This window comes from Pelophylax lessonae (assembly GCF_965119305.1).
Source record: "Pelophylax lessonae genome assembly, chromosome: 6".
Classification (NCBI taxonomy): Eukaryota; Metazoa; Chordata; class Amphibia; order Anura; family Ranidae; genus Pelophylax; species Pelophylax lessonae.
The window spans coordinates 321,871,430-321,893,929 of NC_138773.1; the positions used below are offsets into that span (position 1 = coordinate 321,871,430).

Consider the following 22,500-nt stretch of genomic DNA (forward strand, 5'->3'; position numbering starts at 1 on the left):
GACATGCATTGTGATCTGGAAGGTCTTATATAGACAGGTGTGTGGCTTTCCTAATCAAGTCCAATCAGTATAATCAAACACAGCTGGACTCAAATGAAGGTGTAGAACCATCTCAAGGATGATCAGAAGAATCATGGAAAGCACCTGAGTTAAATATATGAGTGTCACAGCAAAGGGTCTGAATACTTAGGACCATGTGATATTTCAGTTTTTCTTTTTTAATAAATCTGCAACAATGTCAACAATTCTGTGTTTTTCTGTCAGTATGGGGTGCTATGTGTACATTCATGAGGAAGAAGAATGAACTTAAATGATTTTAGCAAATGGCTGCAATATAACAAAGAGTGAAAAATTTAAGGGGGTCTGAATACTTTCCGTACCCACTGTATGTGTGTGTATATATGTATGTGTGTGTGTGTGTATATATATATATATATATATAAATGTGTGTGTATGTGTGTGATATATATATATATATATATATATAATGAGAGATCTATCTATTTTTTTTTTTTTTTTTATTATTATTATAGTTTCGCATGATTTTATTTGGCGGGGGAGGAGGAGGATGTTGGGGGAATTTGCTGTGTAAAAGTGAAGCAATCACACAACCTTGAGCCCCGGTTCACACTTCTGCGTGTGCGGGGTTCGCATGTAATATCGGAGCGCACTGCTCCGACATTACATGCGATCAGCTGTGCGGTGCGAGTTTAGCCATACAGTTTGTATGGCTAAATTCGCATCGCACCCGCAGCAAACACGCACAGGAGGCATTTTTGCTGCCGCATCAGGATCGGATCGCACAGCGGTTCACACTTGTGCGATCCGATCCTGTGCGAACTGCACGATCGCACTGCGATATGCGATCAAACTGGGGGTGTCGTTAAGATTACATTGACACCCCCAGCGTATCGCATATGGCAGTGTGAACTGCCTGGGGTGCGTGTGCGATGCGGGAACAGGCTGCGAATTCGCAGCCTTCCCGCATCGCATAAATGTGAACGAGCCTTTACTCTGTCTAAACATGAAGAAAACAAAACCTGACTTTTTATGTTCTGTTATTACACTTCAGCGACTTGTGTGTCCTTCCGATCAGGCGTGCCGCCCGCCCCTTCTCCATTCTGCAAACACATGATGTCACTGATGGCCGTGTAGTAAGCAAAGTCTGCTTCCTTGCTTTATATCCTGTGACGAGCCGGGCGCTGGTCTGGAAGGAGAAGGGTCGGAGTCGGGGTGGTTTTGGTTGGAAGGATGGCTTCCTGTGCAGGGGAGTAGAAGGTTTGGTGATTTGTAGAGGATTCCGCTGCGGCAGGTAAGATCTGATATGGTATGATGGGGGAACATAGAAGCCTGTGTGTGTTTTTTTGTAGCTTTAGCAGGTAGTGGAAATAACAATGTAACAGGTAATTAAACCCAGATCATGGGGGCAGATTAGACCACCCAGCTTGTCCCTGGAGCTGCTCTGCTGTCTGTAGGTAATACAGCGGGGGCATTGGTGTTCCTGAAGGCTTTGCACGCAGGATGGAGCGTTGTCATCTAACAGGATACACTGACAGGAAGTTTACTTTGTGTCCAAAGGGGGAAAACAATGGCAGGAAATGAGAATTCCTCCAAAAGCTACATTTCTTCTTGTTGGATACAAAGTTGCTGGGAAAAGACGGCCCAGCATGGGGCACGGAGCTCATCGCTCCATAGTGAACAGGGCCTAATGATGCGTTCTTATATTCTCTGTCAGAAGGGTGTAAAGGGAGCTTACACTTTACAAGAGATGACCTTAGAGCAGTGGTCCTCAACTCCGGTCCTCGGGACCCACTAACAGGCCAGGTTTGCAAGATAACTAAATTACATCACAGGTGATCTCATTTGCTGCACAGTGATTGCAGTATTCTAGTTTGCATCTCCCCAAGGTAATACTTAAATTCTCGCCTGTTAGTGGGACCGGAGTTGAGGACCACTGCCTTAGAATAAACGAGAGGTATGGGGGCCTATTCAATACAGTTTGCATCTAATGGGGTACAGGAGGTATGAGGAACACGGCTGCATCGGCACAGTTGCTGTGTTCCAATATGACATGCAGCTGCAGGTCTCTGAATGCTCACCTGCATTTCCTATTGCGTCTGTGTAGCCGTGTCTCCCAGTAGATTTTAAGTATTACCTTGGGGAGATGCAGACTAGGGTAATGCAATCACTGAGCAGCAAATTATATCACCTGGGATGTATTTCAGTTATCTTGCAAACCTGGTCTGTTAGTGGGCCCTGAGGACCGGAGTTGAGGACCACTACAGTAGACCACAATGGGACAACGGCACGGGGATGCACGCAACACCTGTGCATCCCTGTGCCTGGAAAAGACGGCCCTGCACGGGGCACAAAGGTAATCGCTCTATGTGAACACGGCCTAATGCCACCTTTTATTCTGTCAGATGGGTGTAAAGAGAACATACACTTTACAAGAGATGACCTTAGAAGGAACAGGAGGTAAAAAAAAAAAAATCATTTTAGCAAAAAAATGCAGACTTTCTCTCACGTCCTCTGACAGACGCAGCTCTCAATGTTTCTGCACTAATGGGTAATGCGCCATCTACAGGAGTAGACTAGGCAGTGAAAAGCTTTCACTCAACACGCCTATAGGGGCTGTCCCTCAGGACATTACCCCGACATAACACACTGTGCTCTAAAATCAGTTTCTTGCTGCCTAGTTTAGGAGTAGAACCTTGGCTTGGGCAGCCGGTGGTTAAAGCAATCCTGAAAAGTCATGGGGCATTCAATATGCAAATATCGACATTGGCTGCCCTTGTTTTATAAAACCTCAACAAGTTAATATACATTAATCAATTCATACTCTTGTGTTGTGTGTTTTTTTTTTTTTTTTTTTTTTTTTTTTTTTTATTTACTTTTTTTTTTTTATTTCCCTGAACTCTGGTTTCTGCTTGGGTGAGGAATGCTGCATTGGTGGCTGTGAAATAAACATGGAAAGTTGAATTCGTTGTTGCAGGAATTCGGTCTTATGCTTTTAGTTGAGGATTTACAAGCATGTAAATTACGATTAGACGTGTCAGTGAGTGTAAGCAGAGGGATCAGTCAGGGCTTCTGGCCAGCCAAGGAGCAATTTTTATACCGGCCGCAAATCCTCCCTGTCTCGTATTAGACATTTATTTATAGTACTTATTTATTGGCACTTTCGCTGCACAGAGAGTGCAAGTTCTTCAAGGCCAGGCCTGAAATCGGAGGGAGGGGGGGGGGATCCCGCGGCTTTTGAGTCTTTTCTGACTCAAATTTCTGTCCTTTTTGAATTTATGGAATGGTGCTTTCTCAGCGTTACAGATTGGAAAAATGGAAGAACGTTCTTCAAAGGAAACATTTTGAGTACAATTCTACTAGTGTATGGCCAGCTTGGGGATCAGAGTCCTCCTCACTTCAGCCTAGGTAGACTAGAGCAGTGGTCTCCAAACTGTGGCCCGGGAGCCAATGTGACTCTTTGCTGAAGGTCTGAAGGACCATAAACTGGCCCTTTGTTTAAAAAGTTTGGGGGTCCCAGCACTAGAGCAGTGTTTTTTTAACCAGGGTGCCGCTTGGGTTATCCTGGGGTGCTTAGAGCATGAGACCCAGTTTGTCCTGGATCAGAGATGGCCGATTCTCATGTGATATTGGGGGGGGGGGCTCATGTATAGGGGGGACTGTAATGTGATGTCATGACGGACCTCTGGCTCTGTGAAGAAGGGACTCTGGTGATGGCTTCTTATGTATGGGCGGGAACGTTGGTGGGACGTAGAGGCGGGACCTCTGGGGTAACGAGGTGGGACCAAAGGGGGAGGGCCTCTAGTGGGGTAACGAGGCAGGGTTGCCTAGAGCATGAAACCCAGTTTGTCCTGGATCAGAGATGGATAAGATGACTCTGATGGGGGGGGGGGGTTCATGTATAGGGGGGGACTGTAATGTAATGTCATGACGGACCTCTGGCTGTGAAGAAGGGACTCTGGTGATGGCTTCTTATGTATGGGCGGGACCTCTGGTGGGACGAAGAGGCAGGACCAAAGAGGGAGGGCCTCTGGTAGGGTAACTAGGCAGGACCAAAGGGGGAGGACCTCTGGTGGGGTAACGAGGCAGGGTTGCCTAGAGCAGTGGTCCTCAACCCTGGCCTACAGGGCCCACTAACAGGCCAGATTTTAGGTATTACCTTGGGGAGATGCAGACTAGAGTACTGCAATCACTGAGCAGCAAATTATACCACCTGGGATGTATTTGTTATCTTGAAAATCTGGCCTGTTAGTGGGCCCTGTAGGCCAGGGTTGAGGACCATTGGCCTAGAGCATGAAACCCAGTTTGTCCTGGATCAGAGATAGATGACTCTGATGTGATGGGGGGGGGGTTCGTGTATAGGGGGGACTGTAATGTGATGTCATGACGGACCTCTGGCTCTGTGAAGAAGGGACTCTGGGGATGGCTTCTTATGTATGGGCGGGACCTCTGGTGGGACGAGGAGGCGGGACCAAAGGGGAGGGCCTCTGGTGGGGGTCACTAGGCCGGACCAAAGGGGGAGGACCTCTGGTGGGGTAACGAGGCAGGGTCGTCTAGAGCATGAGACCCAGTTTGTCCTGGATCAGAGGGGGTGGGCACTCATGTATAGGGGGGACTGTGATGTGATAACGGACCACCTGACTGTGATGAAGGGACTATGGTGATTGGGGGCTTCTTATGTTGTATAGGGTGGACCTCAATGTGAAGAGGCAGGACCCCTTGTGGGGTAAAGGGCAGGACTTCTGGTGGGGTGAAGAGGAAGGACCTAAGAGAGAGGACCTCTGGTGGAGTGAGAAGGAAGGACCTAAGAGAGAGGACCTCTGGTGGGGTGAAGAGGAAGGACCTAAGAGAGAGGACCTCTGGTGGAGTGAGAAGGAAGGACCTAAGAGAGAGGACCTCTGGTGGGGTGAAGAGGAAGGACCTAAGAGAGAGGACCTCTGGTGGGGTGAAGAGGAAGGACCTAAGAGAGAGGACCTCTGGTGGGGTAAAGAGGAAGGACCTAAGAGAAAGGACCTCTGGTGGGGTGAAGAGGAAGGACCTAAGAGAGGACCTCTGGTGGAGTGAGAAGGAAGGACCTAAGAGAGAGGACCTCTGGTGGGGTGAAGAGGGAGGACCTAAGAGAGAGGACCTCTGGTGGGGTGAAGAGGAAGGACCTAAGAGAGAGGACCTCTGGTGGGGTGAAGAGGGAGGACCTAAGAGAGAGGACCTCTGGTGGGGTGAAGAGGGAGGACCTAAGAGAGAGGACCTCTAGTGGGGTGAAGAGGAAGGACCTAAGAGAGAGGACCTCTGGTGGGGTGAAGAGGGAGGACCTAAGAGAGAGGACCTCTGGTGGGGTGAAGAGGGAGGACCTAAGAGAGAGGACCTCTGGTGGGGTGAAGAGGAAGGACCTGTTGTGTGTAATGAGTTTAATCAAGGTGGGTTGTGTGGATTGTCCCAGGCTCAGGTTTCCCATTGATAAGTAATATTTTTTGTTTTTTACATTTTAGATTGGGGTTTCTCCATATTTTGCACACCCTTTTAAAGAGTTACCTAGCTGGAAAAAGGTTAAAAGTTGGGACTAGATTAGCTTGCCCCTATGACGAACTGTGTTCCTCTGGAGGCTTCAGAATTTTCGAGACCCTTCCTGCTCCGAGGAGGACCACAGACCCCTCGTGCGCTTTTTTTTTTTTTTTGCCAGTTACTATTTTTGTTTCGATGCCTAGGCTTAAAACAAAAAAATAAAAAATCAGAGGAGCGGAGAGTGGTTCTAGTGCACGTATATTGGGATAGTTACTGACTTGGTGGTGGAACAGTTGGCCTTGCTGCACAGAACCTCTTAGATCCTCATCTGCCATACTATTAGATTGTTAGCTCTTTTGAGCAGGGCCCTCTTAATCCTCTTGCAATTTATTGTATCCACCTCTTTTATATTGTAGAGGGCTGCGTAAACTGTTGGCGCTATATAAACCCTGTATAATAATAATACTACATGCATGAGAGGTTCTGGTTGGTGTGAGCACCAAGGCAATCGCTGTCTCATCATTTTTGTTGTTGTGTGTTAGGGGGATTTATCTCTTACCTGCTCTATCAGGTTATTTCCCCCACTAGGGAGATGTCCCTTCACTTCCTGTCCAATTTTGGGGGGGGGGGTTCCCAGGATCAGTTATCACCTTTTTGAAGGATTTTACTACTTTTGCTTTGGGGTGACAACGAAACGTTTTTGGTTTCATCCTCCCTTTCTGTCTGTCTATCATGGTCACCAAGACAAATAGAGAATGAATCACACCAGTAGGACGCAGACAGTTCTTCTCTCTCTCCTACTTCTCCTCTGTCAGGAACCAAAGGAAATAACCCGGTATTTCTGGGAAAGAAGGAGCATATGACTCTCATCATGTGACAGTGCTGTGCCTGTCAGTGCGGTCACATAGGGAGTCCATAGCTCTGTGTATATTGTGACTTCTGTGTAACTTACACAGAACTTTCCTTCGCATCTGGGGTAAAAAAAAGAAAAAAAGGGGGTAAGTAAATGTTAGTCTATAAATATGAATGGACCCGCGCTTAGGAATAAATGTATTTATATATCCAAAACATAAGATGTAAACTCCAATGAGAATTATACTTTCTGCAAAACCAGGATGTAACTGTGAGATATATATGGGCTGCTGCTGATAGTGAAGGTAGAAACCTTGAGAGTTGTATGATGGTGTGTGTGTATGTATGTATGTATGTATGTGTGTGTGTGTGTGTGTGTGTGTGTGTATATGTGTGTGTATATGTATATATATATATATATATATATATATATATATATATATATATAATTAGTGCCTTGCGAAAGTATTCGGCCCCCTTGAACTTTTCGACCTTTTGCCACATTTCAGGCTTCAAACAAAGATATAAAACTGTAATTTTTTTGTGAAGAATCAACAAGTGGGACACAATCATGAAGTGGAATGAAATTTTTTGGATATTTCAAACTTTGTTAACAAATGAAAAACTGAAAAATTGGGCGTGCAAAATTATTCAGCCCCCTTAAGTTAATACTTTGTAGCGCCACCTTTTGCTGCGATTACAGCTGTAAGTCGCTTGGGGTATGTCTCTATCAGTTTTGCCCATCGAGAGACTGAAATTTTTGCCCATTCCTCCTTGCAAAACAGCTCGAGCTCAGTGAGGTTGGATGGAGAGCGTTTGTGAACAGCAGTTTTCAGTTCTTTCCACAGATTCTCGATTGGATTCAGGTCTGGACTTTGACTTGGCCATTCTAACACCTGGATATGTTTATTTGTGAACCATTCCATTGTAGATTTTGCTTTATGTTTTGGATCATTGTCTTGTTGGAAGACAAATCTCCGTCCCAGTCTCCGGTCTTTTGCAGACTCCATCAGGTTTTCTTCCAGAATGTTCCTGTATTTGGCTCCATCCATCTTCCCATCAATTTTAACCATCTTCCCTGTCCCTGCTGAAGAAAAGCAGGCCCAAACCATGATGCTGCCACCACCATGTGTGACAGTGGGGGATGGTGTGTTCAGGGTGATGAGCTGTGTTGCTTTTACACCAAACATAACGTTTTGCATTGTTGCCAAAAAGTTGGATTTTGGTTTCATCTGAGCAGAGCACCTTCTTCCACATGTTTGGTGTCTCCCAGGTGGCTTGTGGCAAACTTTAAACGACACTTTTTATGGATATCTTTAAGAAATGGCTTTCTTCTTGCCACTCTTCCATAAAGGCCAGATTTGTGCAGTATACGACTGATTGTTGTCCTATGGACAGAGTCTCCCACCTCAGCTGTAGATCTCTGCAGTTCATCCAGAGTGATCATGGGCCTCTTGGCTGCATCTCTGATCAGTCTTCTCCTTGTATGAGCTGAAAGTTTAGAGGGGCGGCCAGGTCTTCGTAGATTTGCAGTGGTCTAATACTCCTTCCATTTCAATATTATCGCTTGCACAGTGCTCCTTGGGATGTTTAAAGCTTGGGAAATCTTTTTGTATCCAAATCCGGTGTTCCGTGAGAAAAACCTACCCCTCGTCACTTCCGGTGCACGGCACTGTATGTAATGCGGCGTTTACATTAAAATAACTGTGCTGCAATACGAGTCATCTCCGCTCCTGTCCCTGTCACTTCCCTGCTCTCGGCAAGTAAATATAAAAGCGGCGGCGGGTGTATGAAAACATAAATCACGGAGCCGCCAGCCGCTTTTATATTTACTAGCAAAGATCAGGGAAGTGCCAGGGACAGGAGCGGAGATGACTCATATTGCAGCATAGCTGTTTTATTTAACCGCCGCACGGGTAGGTAATGTTCACGGTACACCGACATATTTCCATACTAGTGCGCATGCGCACTAGTCAGCTCCTCAGTTCTTCCATCAGGTAACCGGAGCTCTGAGCATGCGCACTGCTGCGCTGCTCAGCTGTTTCTGGCCGGAAGTGACGAGGGTAGGTTTTTAAACTTCTCAACAGTATCTCGGACCTGCCTGGTGTGTTCCTTGTTCTTCATGATGCTCTCTGCCCTTTAAACTGACCTCTGAGACTATCACAGTGCAGGTGCATTTATACGGAGACTTGATTACACACAGGTGGATTCTATTTATCATCATTAGTCATTTAGGTCAACATTGGATCATTCAGAGATCCTCACTGAACTTCTGGAGAGAGTTTGCTGCACTGAAAGTAAAGGGGCTGAATAATTTTGCACGCCCAATTTTTGTTTTTTATTTGTTAAAGTTTGAAATATCCAATAAATTTCGTTCCACTTCATGATTGTGTCCCACTTGTTGTTGATTCTTCACAAAAAATTACAGTTTTATATCTTTATGTTTGAAGCCTGAAATGTGGCAAAAGGTCGAAATGTGGCAAAAGGGGCCGAATACTTTCTCAAGGCACTGTGTGTGTGTGTATATGTGTGTATATATATATATATATATATATATATATATATATATATATATATATATATATATATATATATATATATATATATATATATAATATGCGCTGCTCCTTTGTGCAAAATTAAAAAAGTGACAAGTGCTAAATAAATATCATCTATAAATTAATATATACCTAATGATAACGTGTGCACTTGGACATGGATAATAGTAACAATATAAATAAATACAATACCATCTAAATAAATATGCAATGTGAAATCTTAAATGTGCAATTGCTATTATTTTAACTGTAAGTGGATTGCATTTTATTTAATATTGATATCACACTATGGAGTTTTCTCTTTCCATCTGTATGAATACCTTCTTTGGGAGCCTTTTGCATAAGGAGGAATCTTAGGAACCCGACATCCAGGAGACACACATTTCACCTTGCCAGGAATAATCACAGGGGCTTATACTTCATGGCTTATTGAGCAACTTTGCTCTTCCCTTCTATTTGTCCGGTGAGTGTGGACACAATAGGGGAGGAGCACGGAGTAAGGCACGAAGTTACCCTACCACCTCTTGATATTTGAGCACCAGCACTTTTTTCAGAAATGTATTTCACTATCACATTATATACTCATTGCAGACTATAAAGACTACAAAGACTTCTTCACTTGGCACTCATTCATATGTATTAATTGCACATTCAAGATTTCACATTGCATATTTATTTGGATGGTATTGTATTTATTTATGTATTTATATTGTTCCTTTTGTCCATGTAAAGTGCACACATTATCATTAGTTATTAATTTTATAGATTATATTTATTTTGCACTTGTCACTTTTTTTGAATTTTGCACAAAGGAGCAGCGCTGATTTATACACCATCATACAAGTAAATGTTAGTGTCTGCTTTAAAGTGAGCCTGTTACTTTGAGCACCAAGGAAAAAAATGAAGGTATGATGTTGGGGCGTTGGATTAGGATTTTTGCTATTTATTCTGTAAAAAAAGCAATGGTACTGGGGCAAAAGGAAGGGTTTGGGAACCCACTGATTCTGCTGGCGGACAATTAAAAGACAAAAAAGGTCTCAATCTCTACATGCAATGTAAAATCCATACATGTGTCCATACGAGAATGTCCATAGTAAGTGAAGTCCATGCACCGCTCACTTGGGAGGCAGCTCTGTATACAAGCGAGAAGGAGCTTGGAGGCAGCTACGGAGAGCGCAGTGGCGCCAAACTAAGTGCAGCATGAAGGGCTTTATCAATAAAAACTGAAGTGTTGGTACTCACATACATAGGAAACAGCAGGGCATAAAACCATGGTAGGTGTAGTCAGAAATCCTCCCCATCAATGGAGTGAAAGTTGAGGATGGTGTCTAGCAGTCATGGCTTCTGGGGACACTGCCGGTGGTTTGCGGCACTTCTCTGGCTGTGGAACGCATGGGTGCCTTCTTCTGACGTCACTTCTTGGAAGTGATGAGATGCCGTAGGTCATGCGTTTGCAGAGCATGCCTCCTTCAGGCCTACGGCATCCCATCACTTCCAGGAAGTGACATCATATGACATCCTGGACTTTAAAGAGGTTGTAAACCGAAATTTTTGTTTATTTTTTTTTTTCACCCTGAAAGAGACATAATGAGCTAGTATGCATTGCATACTAGCTCATTATGAAATACTTACCTTAGAACGAGCCCCCGCCGTGCCGCGCGCTTACCTCTGACGGGCCACATGTCCAGTCGCCCCCGTCTTCCGGGATCGTGGCATCCGGCCATCTGATTGGCCGGAGCCGCGGTGACGTCACTCCCGCGCACGCGTGCGGTAGCCGACGGTCACGGCACGGGGCTCTAAAGAAACTGCACCAGTGGCCGTTCCTTCAGAGCGCATGCACCAATGACGTCACTGGCTGCATGTAAGGTAAATATCTCCTAAACGGTACATGTTAGGAGATATTTACAGTACCTATAGGTAAGACTTATCATAGACTTATTTTGTCTCTATCTCTCTCTATCTCTCTCTATCTCTCTCTATCTCTCTCGTGAAAAAAAAAAATTTGGGGGTTCGAAGTAGTTTTCAAGTCAAAAAAATTGTTTTTTTACATGTAGGAGAGGAGTTCCAGAATTGGCCTGGGTGGGAAGAGGTTAAGGTATAAAAAAACTTGAGCTTTTAGAATCCCTTTTAAGCAGTGCTTTAAGTGGCCCAAAGGAGGTGCCGGTACTCTATTCTAGCCTATAAATTTTGTCGCCCCCCCCAACCCACATCAGGGTCCCCACAGAGCACCACCCCTGGCCTGGGACTCCGGAGCAGGGGGACTCACTGGTGGTGACTGATCTGGTTCTGGAGTGGGAAAGGCAATTGAGGGGGTGCAGATATCCAAAATAAGCGTACTGGTACGCTAAGGCGCACGGAGAGGTGGCGGTATGCTCAAGAGCCATATTTGGAAGTGGCGGTACTGAGTACCAGTGCATACCGGCCCACTTAAAGCACTGCTTTTAAGGCTCCATTCACACGTGTGCGACTCTAAAGTTGTGCCGACTTTGGAGTGCAACTTTGACGCAACTTTGATACGACTTGGGCTTTGACCAGTGATAATGGACAACTGTTGCACACAAGTTGCATTGTATAACATTCAGGTATGACTTTCAGGCAACTTCTGAGGGTTAACATTGATGTCTATGGCCCTCAAGTTGCATGAAAGTTGGACCAGAGTAGTGCATGAACTACTTTAAAGTTCCTGCAACTTTAAGTTGCGCATATATGAATGAGTATCATTGGAAGACATGGGGAACGACCTGTCATGTAACTTTGATATCCAAAGTTGTAGGACATGTCACACAAGTGTGAATAGAGCCTAGGCCCCTGGAACACATTGGCTATCCTTTTTTTACTCCAAAAATTGACCTGAACTCTCAACTGTATATCTGGTGCTCTCATCACTCTACCAAGCTTCACCAAGGAAAAGCTTTTAGTATCACAGTTCATATCTTATAATGGTCCAGTTGCATAAAGGATGGCATCATGTTCTTTCCAAAGATCCCTTCTGATTTGCCACCACACTTATAGTCAGGGTGGAGGGGATCTATTTTTGCATGGCAATCTATTGTTGCTGGTGGAGGATCTTTTGATACTGAGGGTTAATTGTTGCTGGAAGGGATCTACTGTTTAGGGAGGGATCCACTGTTCCTGGCTGCTAGAGAGTCTATTAATGCTGGCTGCTGGCTGTGGGGGGATCTATTTTATTGCTTTTCTTGTTATCATAACCTAATTCTATATATTCCAATGCAAAATTATACTTGGCTCCATATTCTCTAAAAGGGGCTGTACTGGAAGCTGGGTAGGGGCTGGAACCAAGGGTCAGTGCTCGGCGGTTGGAAGGGGTGGAACCAAGGGTCAGTGTTCGGAGGTTGGAAGGGGTGGAACCAAGGGTCAGTGCTCGGCGGTTGGAAGGGGTGGAACCAAGGGTCAGTGTTCGGAGGTTGGAAGGGGTGGAACCAAGGGTCAGTGCTCGGCGGTTGGAAGGGGTGGAACCAAGGGTCAGTGCTCGGCGGTTGGAAGAGGTGGAACCAAGGGTCAGTGTTCGGAGGTTGGAAGGGGTGGAACCAAGGGTCAGTGTTCGGAGGTTGGAAGGGGTGGAACCAAGGGTCAGTGTTCGGAGGTTGGAAGGGGTGGAATCAAGGGTTAGTGCTCGGAGGTGGGTAGGGGGCGGAGACACAAAGAAACTTAGAAGGGGGAGTTCCTGAACCTATTCTCTGAGGAAAAAAAGCCCTGCTTATAGTCCACTTTTGTCGAAAACTAATTTCTCTAGTCTTGGGTGCGCTGCAGATTGTAAGCTCTTGCAGGAAGAGCCCTCTCATACGGTTTCATTGCTGGTATCCTCGTGTGTCCCGTTGTGTTTTTTTTTTTTTTTTCCCCGGTTTGTATAATGCTGGCCAAATTGTTGGCGCTTTAGAAATGCAAAGGTATAACGTTACCGCTTTTATTTGTTGCAGTAGTTGGGACAGACTGAGCGGATGGTGTATGACTGCGGCTGTTAGAACAACCCAAGATGGCGGCCAACAAGAACAAGACGCAGAGTTCCTTGGTGCTGCACAAGGTGATCATGGTGGGCAGCGGTGGCGTGGGCAAGTCTGCTCTTACGCTACAGTTCATGTATGATGAGGTGAGTGTCCACAAATTCTGTGACTGCTTTGCCACTTCTAATACACTATGTAGCCAAAAAAGATGCTTACTAGAAATCCATGACCTACCACTTTCCAACCGCGCATTGTAGCTTTACTGCTACAGTGTGAGACAGCTGCACAGATTATGTGTGTGTGTATACAGTGGGTACGGAAAGTATTCAGACCCCCTTAAATTTTTCACTCTTTGTTATATTGCAGCCATTTGCTAAAATCATTTAGGTTCATTCTTCTTCCTCATGAATGTACACATAGCACCCCATACTGACAGAAAAACACAGAATTGTTGACATTGTTGCAGATTTATTAAAAAAGAAAAACTGAAATATCACATGGTCCTAAGTATTCAGACCCTTTGCTCAGTATTTAGTAGAAGCCCCCTTTTGATCTAATACAGCCAGGAGTCTTTTTGGGAAAGATGCAACAAGTCTTTCACACCTGGATTTGGGGATCCTCTGCCATTCCTCCTTGCAGATCCTCTCCAGTTCTGTCAGGTTGGATGGTAAACGTTGGTGGACAGCCATTTTTAGGTCTCTCCAGAGATGCTCAATTGGGTTTAAGTCAGGGCTCTGGCTGGGCCATTCAAGAACAGTCAAGGAGTTGTTGTGAAGCCACTCCTTCGTTATTTTAGCTGTGTGCTTAGGGTCATTGTCTTGTTGGAAGGTAAACCTTCGGCCCAGTCTGAGGTCCAGAGCACTCTGGAGAAGGTTTTTGTCCAGGATATCCCTGTACTTGGCCGCATTCATCTTTCCCTTTATTGCAACCAGTTGTCCTGTCCCTGCAGCTGAAAAACACCCCACAGCATGATGCTGCCACCACCATGCTTCACTGTTGGTACTGTATTGGACAGGTGATGAGCAGTGCCTGGTTTTCTCCACACATACCGCTTAGAATTAAGGCCAAAAAGTTCTATTTTGGTCTCATCAGACCAGAGAATCTTATTTCTCACCATCTTGGAGTCCTTCAGGTGTTTTTTAGCAAACTCCATGCGGACTTTCATGTGTCTTACACTGAGGAGAGGCTTCCGTCGGGCCACTCTGCCATAAAGCCCCGACTGGTGGAGGGCTGCAGTGATGGTTGACTTTCTACAACTTTCTCCCATCTCCTGACTGCATCTCTGGAGCTCAGCCACAGTGATCTTTGGGTTCTTCTTTACCTCTCTCACCAAGGCTCTTCTCCCCCGATAGCTCAGTTTGGCCGGATGGCCAGCTCTAGGAAGGGTTCTGGTCGTCCCAAACGTCTTCCATTTGAGGATTATGGAGGCCACTGTGCTCTTAGGAACCTTAAGTGCAGCAGAAATCTTTTTGTAACCTTGGCCAGATCTGTGCCTTGCCACAATTCTGTCTCTGAGCTCTTCAGGCACTTCCTTTGACCTCATGATTCTCATTTGCTCTGACATGCATTGTGATCTGGAAGGTCTTATATAGACAGGTGTGTGGCTTTCCTAATCAAGTCCAATCAGTATAATCAAACACAGCTGGACTCAAATGAAGGTGTAGAACCATCTCAAGGATGATCAGAAGAAATGGAAAGCACCTGAGTTAAATATATGAGTGTCACAGCAAAGGGTCTGAATACTTAGGACCATGTGATATTTCAGTTTTTCTATTTTAATAAATCTGCAACAATGTCAACAATTCTGTGTTTTTCTGTCAGTATGGGGTGCTATGTGTACATTCATGAGGAAGAAGAATGAACTTAAATGATTTTAGCAAATGGCTGCAATATAACAAAGAGTGAAAAATTTAAGGGGGTCTGAATACTTTCCGTACCCACTGTATATATATGTATGTATGTATATATATATATATATATATATATATATATATATATATAATAATTAGTGTGTGTGTGTGTGTATATGTGTATATATATATATATATATTATAATCTCACTGTCTCTCTCTCTCTCTCTCACACACACACACACACACACACACACACACACACACACACACACACACAAATAAATATATATATGTGTGTGTGTGAGATACATACATACATACATACATACATACATACATATATATATATATATATATATATATATATATATATATATATATATATATATATATATATATAAAAATTATAGCTAGAATGTGTGTGTGGGTGTATATATTTATATTACACACACACACACACACACACACACACACACAGTTGTGCTCATATGTTTGCACACCCTGGCAGAATTTATGATTTCTTGGCCATTTTTCAGAGAATATAAATGATAACACAAAAACTTTTCTTTCACTCATGGTTAGTGTTTGGCTGGAGCCATTTATTATCAATCAACTGTGTTTACTCTTTTTAAATCATAATGACAATAGAAACTCCCCAAATGACCCTGATCAAAAGTTTACATACCCTGGTGATTTTGGCCTGATAACATATGTGTGTATAAAAGGTCAATGAGTTTCTGGACTCCTGGCAGACTCTTGCATCTTTCATCCAGTGCTGCACTGATGTTTCTGGATTCTGAGTCCTGGGGAAAGCAAAATAATTGTCAAAGGATCTGCGGGTAAAGGTAATTGAACTGTATAAAACAGGAAAGGGATATAAAAAGATATCCAAGGAATTGAGAATGCCAATCAGCAGTGTCCAAACTCTAATCAAGAAGTGGAAAATGAGGGGTTCTGTTGAAACCAAACCACGGTCAGGAAGACCAACTACAATTTCAGCCACAACTGCCTGGAAAATTGTTCGGGGTGCAAAGAAAAACCCACAAATAACTTCAGGTGAAATGAAGAACTCTGAGTTAACGCCCTTTAATGGTTATGCGCGTTTTCTGGTTCATCTTGGGACAGTCTTTGATAATCCAGGTTCATTGGGTAGCTAGAGTTCCGTCAAGGTAGCTTTGGCACCTTAACCGCTTGCCGACTGCAGCACGACTATTTACGGCAGCGGTCAGCCCCTCACAGGCAAAGCGACGTAGTACTACGTTGCTAGCCTGTGAGGCTCTATGGAGCGAGCGCGCGCCGCCGGAGGCACGCTCCCGCGCGGCCGATGTCCGCCGGGCACTCGCGATCTTCCGTTACACCGGAAGAAAGGCAGGCGGCTAATGTAAACAAAGCCGCCTGTCATTCTCCCCTGTGTAAGAAAGATCAGACGGTTCTACTATGTAGGACCGTTGATCTCTGTTCTTACACCTCAAGCCACAGCCAATCACAGTTAGAATCACGCCCCTAGGGACACACATAACCCCTCCAATACAGTTAACTCCTTCACTGCCAGTGTCATTTTTGCAGTGACAGTACATATGTATAGCACTGATTACTGTAGTAATGTCACTGGTACCCCCAAAAATGTCAGTCAAGGGTCCGATCTGTCCGCCGCAATGTCGCAGTCCCGCAAAAAAAAATCGCAGATCGCCGCCATTACTCGTAAAGAAAAAAAAATGACAAAAATCTTTCCCTTTTTGTTATTAAACGCGACAACTTTTGCGCAAACCAATCAACATATGCTTTTTTTTTTTTTTTTACCAAACATATGTAGCCTAAAAAAAATTGGCCGAAAATGTTAAATTTTGATTTTTTTTTTTTTTTTTTTTTTTTGGGAATTTCATATAAAAAATTTTGAAAAATATTTTTCCAAAATTAAAGCTTTTTTTTTTTTTTTTTTTTTTTGTTTATAGCGCATGATCAAAAAATCGCTCAGGTAATCAAATACCACCAAAAGAAAGCTGTTTGTGGATAAAAAAGGACGTCAAATTCGTTTAGGTACAGCGTCGCACGACCGCGCAATTGTCCGTTAAAATCACGCAGTGACGAATCGCAAAATAGGGCCTGGTCAGGAAGGGGGTAAAATCTTCCGGGGCTTAAGTGGTTAAAGACCATGGTTTGACCAGTCTGCTATGAAGGAACTGAGTGTCCTGCACAGAGCCCTGACCTCAATCTTACTGAACTCCTTTGAGGTGAATTTAAACTCCAATGGTGAGCAAGGTCTTCTCATCCAACCTCAGTACCGGACCTCACCAACGGGACAAATTCCAGCAAACCTGCTAAAATCTGGTCATGGTTTGGTGTGGTTGTTGTTTTGGAGTGCCTAAAAAAATAACCAGATTTTCCTTGGTAGTAAAATTTTCTAATGTATAAGGATGGTGGTAAACATGGGTCACCCTGATGCATTAGATATTTTCTATTTAGTTCAGTGTTTTAGAATGCCATTTAAAGACATCCATGAAAGATCCATCCCTGAACACTATTGGATCAAGCATCAAACCTCAGAAGATGGGGTCAGGTGACCATTTTGGGGGTGGCTGAGTCATACCCAGGTTGACCTGTAAAAGTTTTAAAGCTTACAAGAAAAATTTGGAAAGCAAAAGTCCCAAAATGGTTATACTATGAGATTTACAAGTCTGTTATACCATCCTTGTCCAATTACGTCACTTTGATGGTTTAAGGCAGTGGTCCTCAACTCCGGTCCTCAGGGCCCACTAACAGGCCAGATTTTAAGTATTACCTTGGGGAGATGCAGACTAGAGTAATGCAATCACTGAGCAGCAAATGATATCACCTGGGATGTATTTCAGTTATCTTGCAAACCTGGCCTGTTAGTGGGCCCTGTAGGCCAGGGTTGAGGACCACTGGTTTAAGGAGTTTGGTGGTTCCTCTTGGGGAAAGTCTTTGCTAATCCGGGTTCACAGGGGAGCTATAGCTCAGTCGTGGTAGCTTTGGCACCACAAAAACATGGTCTGACCAGTTTCGCGTGGAGGAGCTTGAGAGTCCTGACCTCAACCCTACTGAACGGCTCCATAAAGACATGGTTTGACCAGCCTGCAGGACACTCGAGTTCCATCCCCCAAACACCATTGTGTCAAGCATAGTATCAAACCTCAGAAGATGGGGTCAGGTGACAGGCATAGTTTCTAGGGGACATCAAGGTTAACCTTGGAAAGTCTTTGGTAATCCACGTTCATTGTGGGGCTATAGCTTTCGTCCTAATATCTTTGGCACCATAACCACTTCCGCACTGCTCACTGGAGCTCTACTGCGGCAAAGTGGCACGATAACGCCTGGCGACGTAGACCTACGTCGCCAGACATTCCCTTCTCTCGGCGGCGTGTGCGCGCCGCCGGAGGCTCGCTCCCGCTGTATTCAGTCACAGCGGGAGTCGGGCATGGGGAGGAGCGGTGGTGATCCCCGCTGCTCTTCCCCGATCGTCGGGGGAATCGAGTGTGGAGATCCGCCCGCTTGTGTAAACAAAGCGGGCGGATCTCCTAAGTGACAGGTAGTGACAGATTGCAGGGTTCAGCATAGCTCAACATGCGATCTGTCCCTGTGTCACTCAGTCACCTCCCCCCACACACGCCAGTAAGCACCAGGCATACATTAACCCCTCCCTCTCCAATAAAATTAACCCCTTCCCTGCCAGTGTCATTTTTACAGTAACAGTGCATATTTATAGCACTGATTACTGTAGAAATGTCACTGGTACCCCAAAAATGTCAGTCAAGGGTCCGAGCTGTCCGCCGCAATGTCGCAGTCCTGCAAAAAAAATCGCAGATCGCCGCCATTACTCGTTAAAAAAAAAAAAAAAAAAAACACCAAAAAAGGCAGAAATCTTTCCCTTTAGTTAGTAAACGCAATAACTTTTGTGCAAACCAATCAAAATACGCTGCTTGCTATATTTTTGGTAAAAAAAAAAAAAATGTAGCAGAAAACAAATTGGCCTAAAATAATAAATTTTGATTTTTACATTTTGGGGGGGAATTTCATATAAAAAAAAAATGTGAAAAATATTTTTTTAAAATTGTTGCTCTTTTTTTGTTTGTAGCGCAAAAAGTAAAAATCACACAGGTGATCAAATACCACCAAAAGAAAGCTCTGTTTGTGGGGAAAAAAGGATGTAAATTTCGTTTGGGTACGGCGTTGCATGACCGCGCAATTGTCAGTTAAATTCGCACAGTGCCGAATCACAAAAAGTGGCCCAGACGTAAGACAGCAAAATCCTCCGGTGGTAAAGTGGTTAAAGACCTGATTTGACCAGTTTATGCAAGACACTCAAGTTCCTCCACACCAGGCTGGTCAAACCATGTCTTTATGGAGCTGTTCAGTAAGGTTGAGGTCAGGGCTCTGTGCAGGACACTTGAGTTGCTCCACACCAAAGAGCACTGACATCAACCCCTACTGAGCAGCTCCATAAAGACATGGTTTGACCAGTCCGGTGTGGAGGAACTTGAGTTTCCTGCACAGAACTCTGACCTCAACCCTACTGAACACCTTTGGGATGAATTGGAATGCCGATAGTGAGTCCGGTCTTCTCATCCAGCAAACTTGGTAAAATCGTGTCATGGTTTGCCTAGTTTGGTTTAGAGGAATACAATTGTCCTACACAGAGCCCTAACCTCCTCATTACTGAACAGCTCCATAAAGACATGGTTTGACTTGTTTGGTTTGGAGGTACTCAAAGTCTCCTTCACAGAACAATGACCTCAACTCAACTGAACAGCTCCATAAAGACATGGTTTGACCAGCCTGGTGAGGAGGAACTCGAGTGTCCTGCATAGCCCCCCGACCTTAACCCTCCTGAACACTTTTGGTGAGCCAGATCTTCTCATCCAACATCCATACCCAACCTCACAAATTTCCAGACACCCTCCTATCTTGTGGAAAGTGTAAGGGAAGTGTGGAGTATGTTGTAGGTGGGATGGAGGTATGTAACTCCATATTAACCACTTGCCGACTGCCTAACAGCGATTTACGTCGGCAGTCAGCCCCTCACAGGAAAAGCGATGTAGATCTATGTCGCTAGCCTGTGAGGGTCTAGGGAGCGAGCACGCGCCGCTGGAGGTGCGCTCCCGCTCACTCACAGACCCCCCCCCCCACGAGTGTCCGGCGGTCACTCGCGATAGTCGGATACAGCAGGAGAAAGGCAGGCGGCTAATGTACACAAAACCGCCTCTCATTCTCCCCTGTGTAACAGCACAGATCATACGGTCCTGCTATGTAGGACCGTTGATCTGTGCTGTTACACACACAGCCACATCCAATCACAGTTAAAATCACGCCCCTAGGGACACACTTAACCCCTCCCTCTCAAATAAAGTTAACCCCTTCCCTGCCAGTGTCATTTTTACAGTAACAGTGCATACTGATTACTGTAGTAATGTCACTGGTAACCCCAAAAGTGTCAAAAATATCAGTCAAGGGTCCGATCTGTCAACCGCAATGTCGCATTCCCGCAAAAAAAATTGCAGTTTGCCGCCATTACTCGTTAAAAAAACAATAAAAATGACAAGAATCTTTCCCTTAGTAAACGCAATAACTTTTGCGCAAACCAATCAAAATACGCTTTTTGCAATATTTTTTTTTTTTTTTTTTACCAAACATATGTAGCATAAAACAAATTGGCCTAAAATGTTAAATTTAGATTTTTACATTTTTTTGGGGGGGGAATTCATATAAAAAAAAAATGGGAAAAATATTGTTGTTTTTGCAAAATTGTCGCTCTTTTTTTGTTTATATCGCATGATCAAAAAATCGCACAGGTGATCAAATACCACCAAAAGAAAGCCCTGTTTGTTGGGAAAAAAGGACGTCAAATTCGTTTAGGTACAGCGTCGCTCGACCGCACGACCGCGCAATTGTCCGTTAAAGTCACGCAGTGCCGAATCGGCCCTGGTCAGGAAGGGGGTAAAATCTTCCGGGGCTTAAGTGGTTAATGGTCTTCATTTTTTAATGGGATATCTAACAAGCTTATAAAGGTGTGATTGTCCACAAACCTTTGATCATATAAAAGCACCACCACCTCCTGAACCTACCAGTTGCTTCTGTAATACATCTGTCAGCTTCACTGATCCTCGTCTAGGCCTAGGGTATGTAAAAGGTGGAAGAGAAGAGGGTGGGGTCAAAGTAGAAATTTTCCAGGACAATTCAGATTTGTAGAACTTTTAGCTGTCTCTATCTCTGATTACACCTAGGTTAACCTGCAATGTATCCTCGTATGCTCCAGCTGGTTACATACAGCCAATCGGTGTATATTTATATAGAAATGCACTCTAGCCTCATGTCTGCCTCCCTTGCAGTTTGTAGAAGATTATGAGCCCACCAAGGCTGACAGCTACCGGAAGAAAGTGGTGCTGGACGGAGAGGAGGTTCAGATCGACATCCTGGACACGGCGGGTCAGGAGGATTATGCGGCTATTCGAGACAACTACTTTCGCAGCGGCGAGGGCTTCCTTCTGGTCTTCTCCATTACGGAGCACGAGTCCTTCACAGCAACAGCAGAGTTCAGGTCGGTTGGATGTGTTTTAAGGTTCAGTCCACCTATAAATGATATTTTAGTGTTTGTTCAATGCTGGTAGGGCCTGGTAAGCGGTGGAGACTGATCAAAGTTGGTGCTTTATTAAAACCTAACTACAGGAAAACTGGGTTTTTAAACGTTCTATTCTCCCAGCTTAGTTACCTGTAATACTCTATATGTAACATGCAGAGGGCTGCTGGGGATGCAGAAATTTTCATTTGCAGTCCATGCCACATACAGTGACAGCTTGGATCCACTAGTGGTGCTGCATCGCCTTCCCACCTCTTACAATGGTAGGGACGTCGCTCGCTTGACCTCTGTATTCTTTCCAATGAACATACTAGTACATAATAGGCAATAATATAATGCTGCAATCCCTAATATTGTACATACCCAACAAACTTCCATTTTATATTCTATGGCAAGGATCAATAGAGGGTGTGTGGCTGTATATGTATGTGTGTGTATCTATCTATCTAGATAGACTGATTATCGGCAAGGCCGATATGCACTTTCCCCGATATATTGGTATCGGCCCCGGAACTGGCCGATATTGCCGATATTGCTGATATTTTTGTGATGTCATTTTGCCATCTTAGGCTGCCTCCCTCGCCTTGGACAGCCTCGTCTGGAGTCGGGACTAGTCTCGCAGGAGTGTATCACAGCTATACACCCACCCACAGCAGCCCGGTGCCAGCCACAGGCCCTGTACCAGCCAGCCAGCCAGCCACAGGCCCTGTACCAGCCAGCCAGCCACAGGCCCTGTACCAGCCAGCCAGCCACAGGCCCTGTACCAGCCAGCCACAGGCCCTGTACCAGCCAGCCAGCCAGCCAGCCACAGGCCCTGTACCAGCCAGCCAGCCAGCCAGCCACAGGCCCTGTACCAGCCAGCCAGCCACAGGCCCTGTACCAGCCAGCCAGCCACAGGCCCTGTACCAGCCAGCCAGCCAGCCAGCCACAGGCCCTGTACCAGCCAGCCAGCCAGCCAGCCACAGGCCCTGTACCAGCCAGCCAGCCAGCCAGCCACAGGCCCTGTACCAGCCAGCCAGCCAGCCAGCCACAGGCCCTGTACCAGCCAGCCAGCCAGCCACAGGCCCTGTACCAGCCAGCCAGCCAGCCACAGGCCCTGTACCAGCCAGCCAGCCAGCCACAGGCCCTGTACCAGCCAGCCAGCCAGCCACAGGCCCTGTACCAGC

The 22,500-nt window shown here is 45.1% G+C and overlaps 1 protein-coding gene across 2 annotated transcripts in view; it reads left to right on the forward strand.

The window, feature by feature from the left end:
- RALB (RAS like proto-oncogene B) overlaps positions 1–22,500 on the forward strand; it is a 65,862-nt gene that overhangs the window by 30,689 nt on the left and 12,673 nt on the right. The window contains exons 2-3 of one of the 2 annotated variants that reach the window (XM_082260962.1): positions 12,866–13,035; positions 21,087–21,295. In XM_082260962.1, coding sequence (XP_082117088.1) covers positions 12,922–13,035; positions 21,087–21,295 — 323 coding nt within the window. In that variant the 5' untranslated portion in view covers positions 12,866–12,921. The remainder of the gene's footprint in view (positions 1–12,865; positions 13,036–21,086; positions 21,296–22,500) is intronic. The other variant, XM_082260963.1, reaches the window with a different exon arrangement.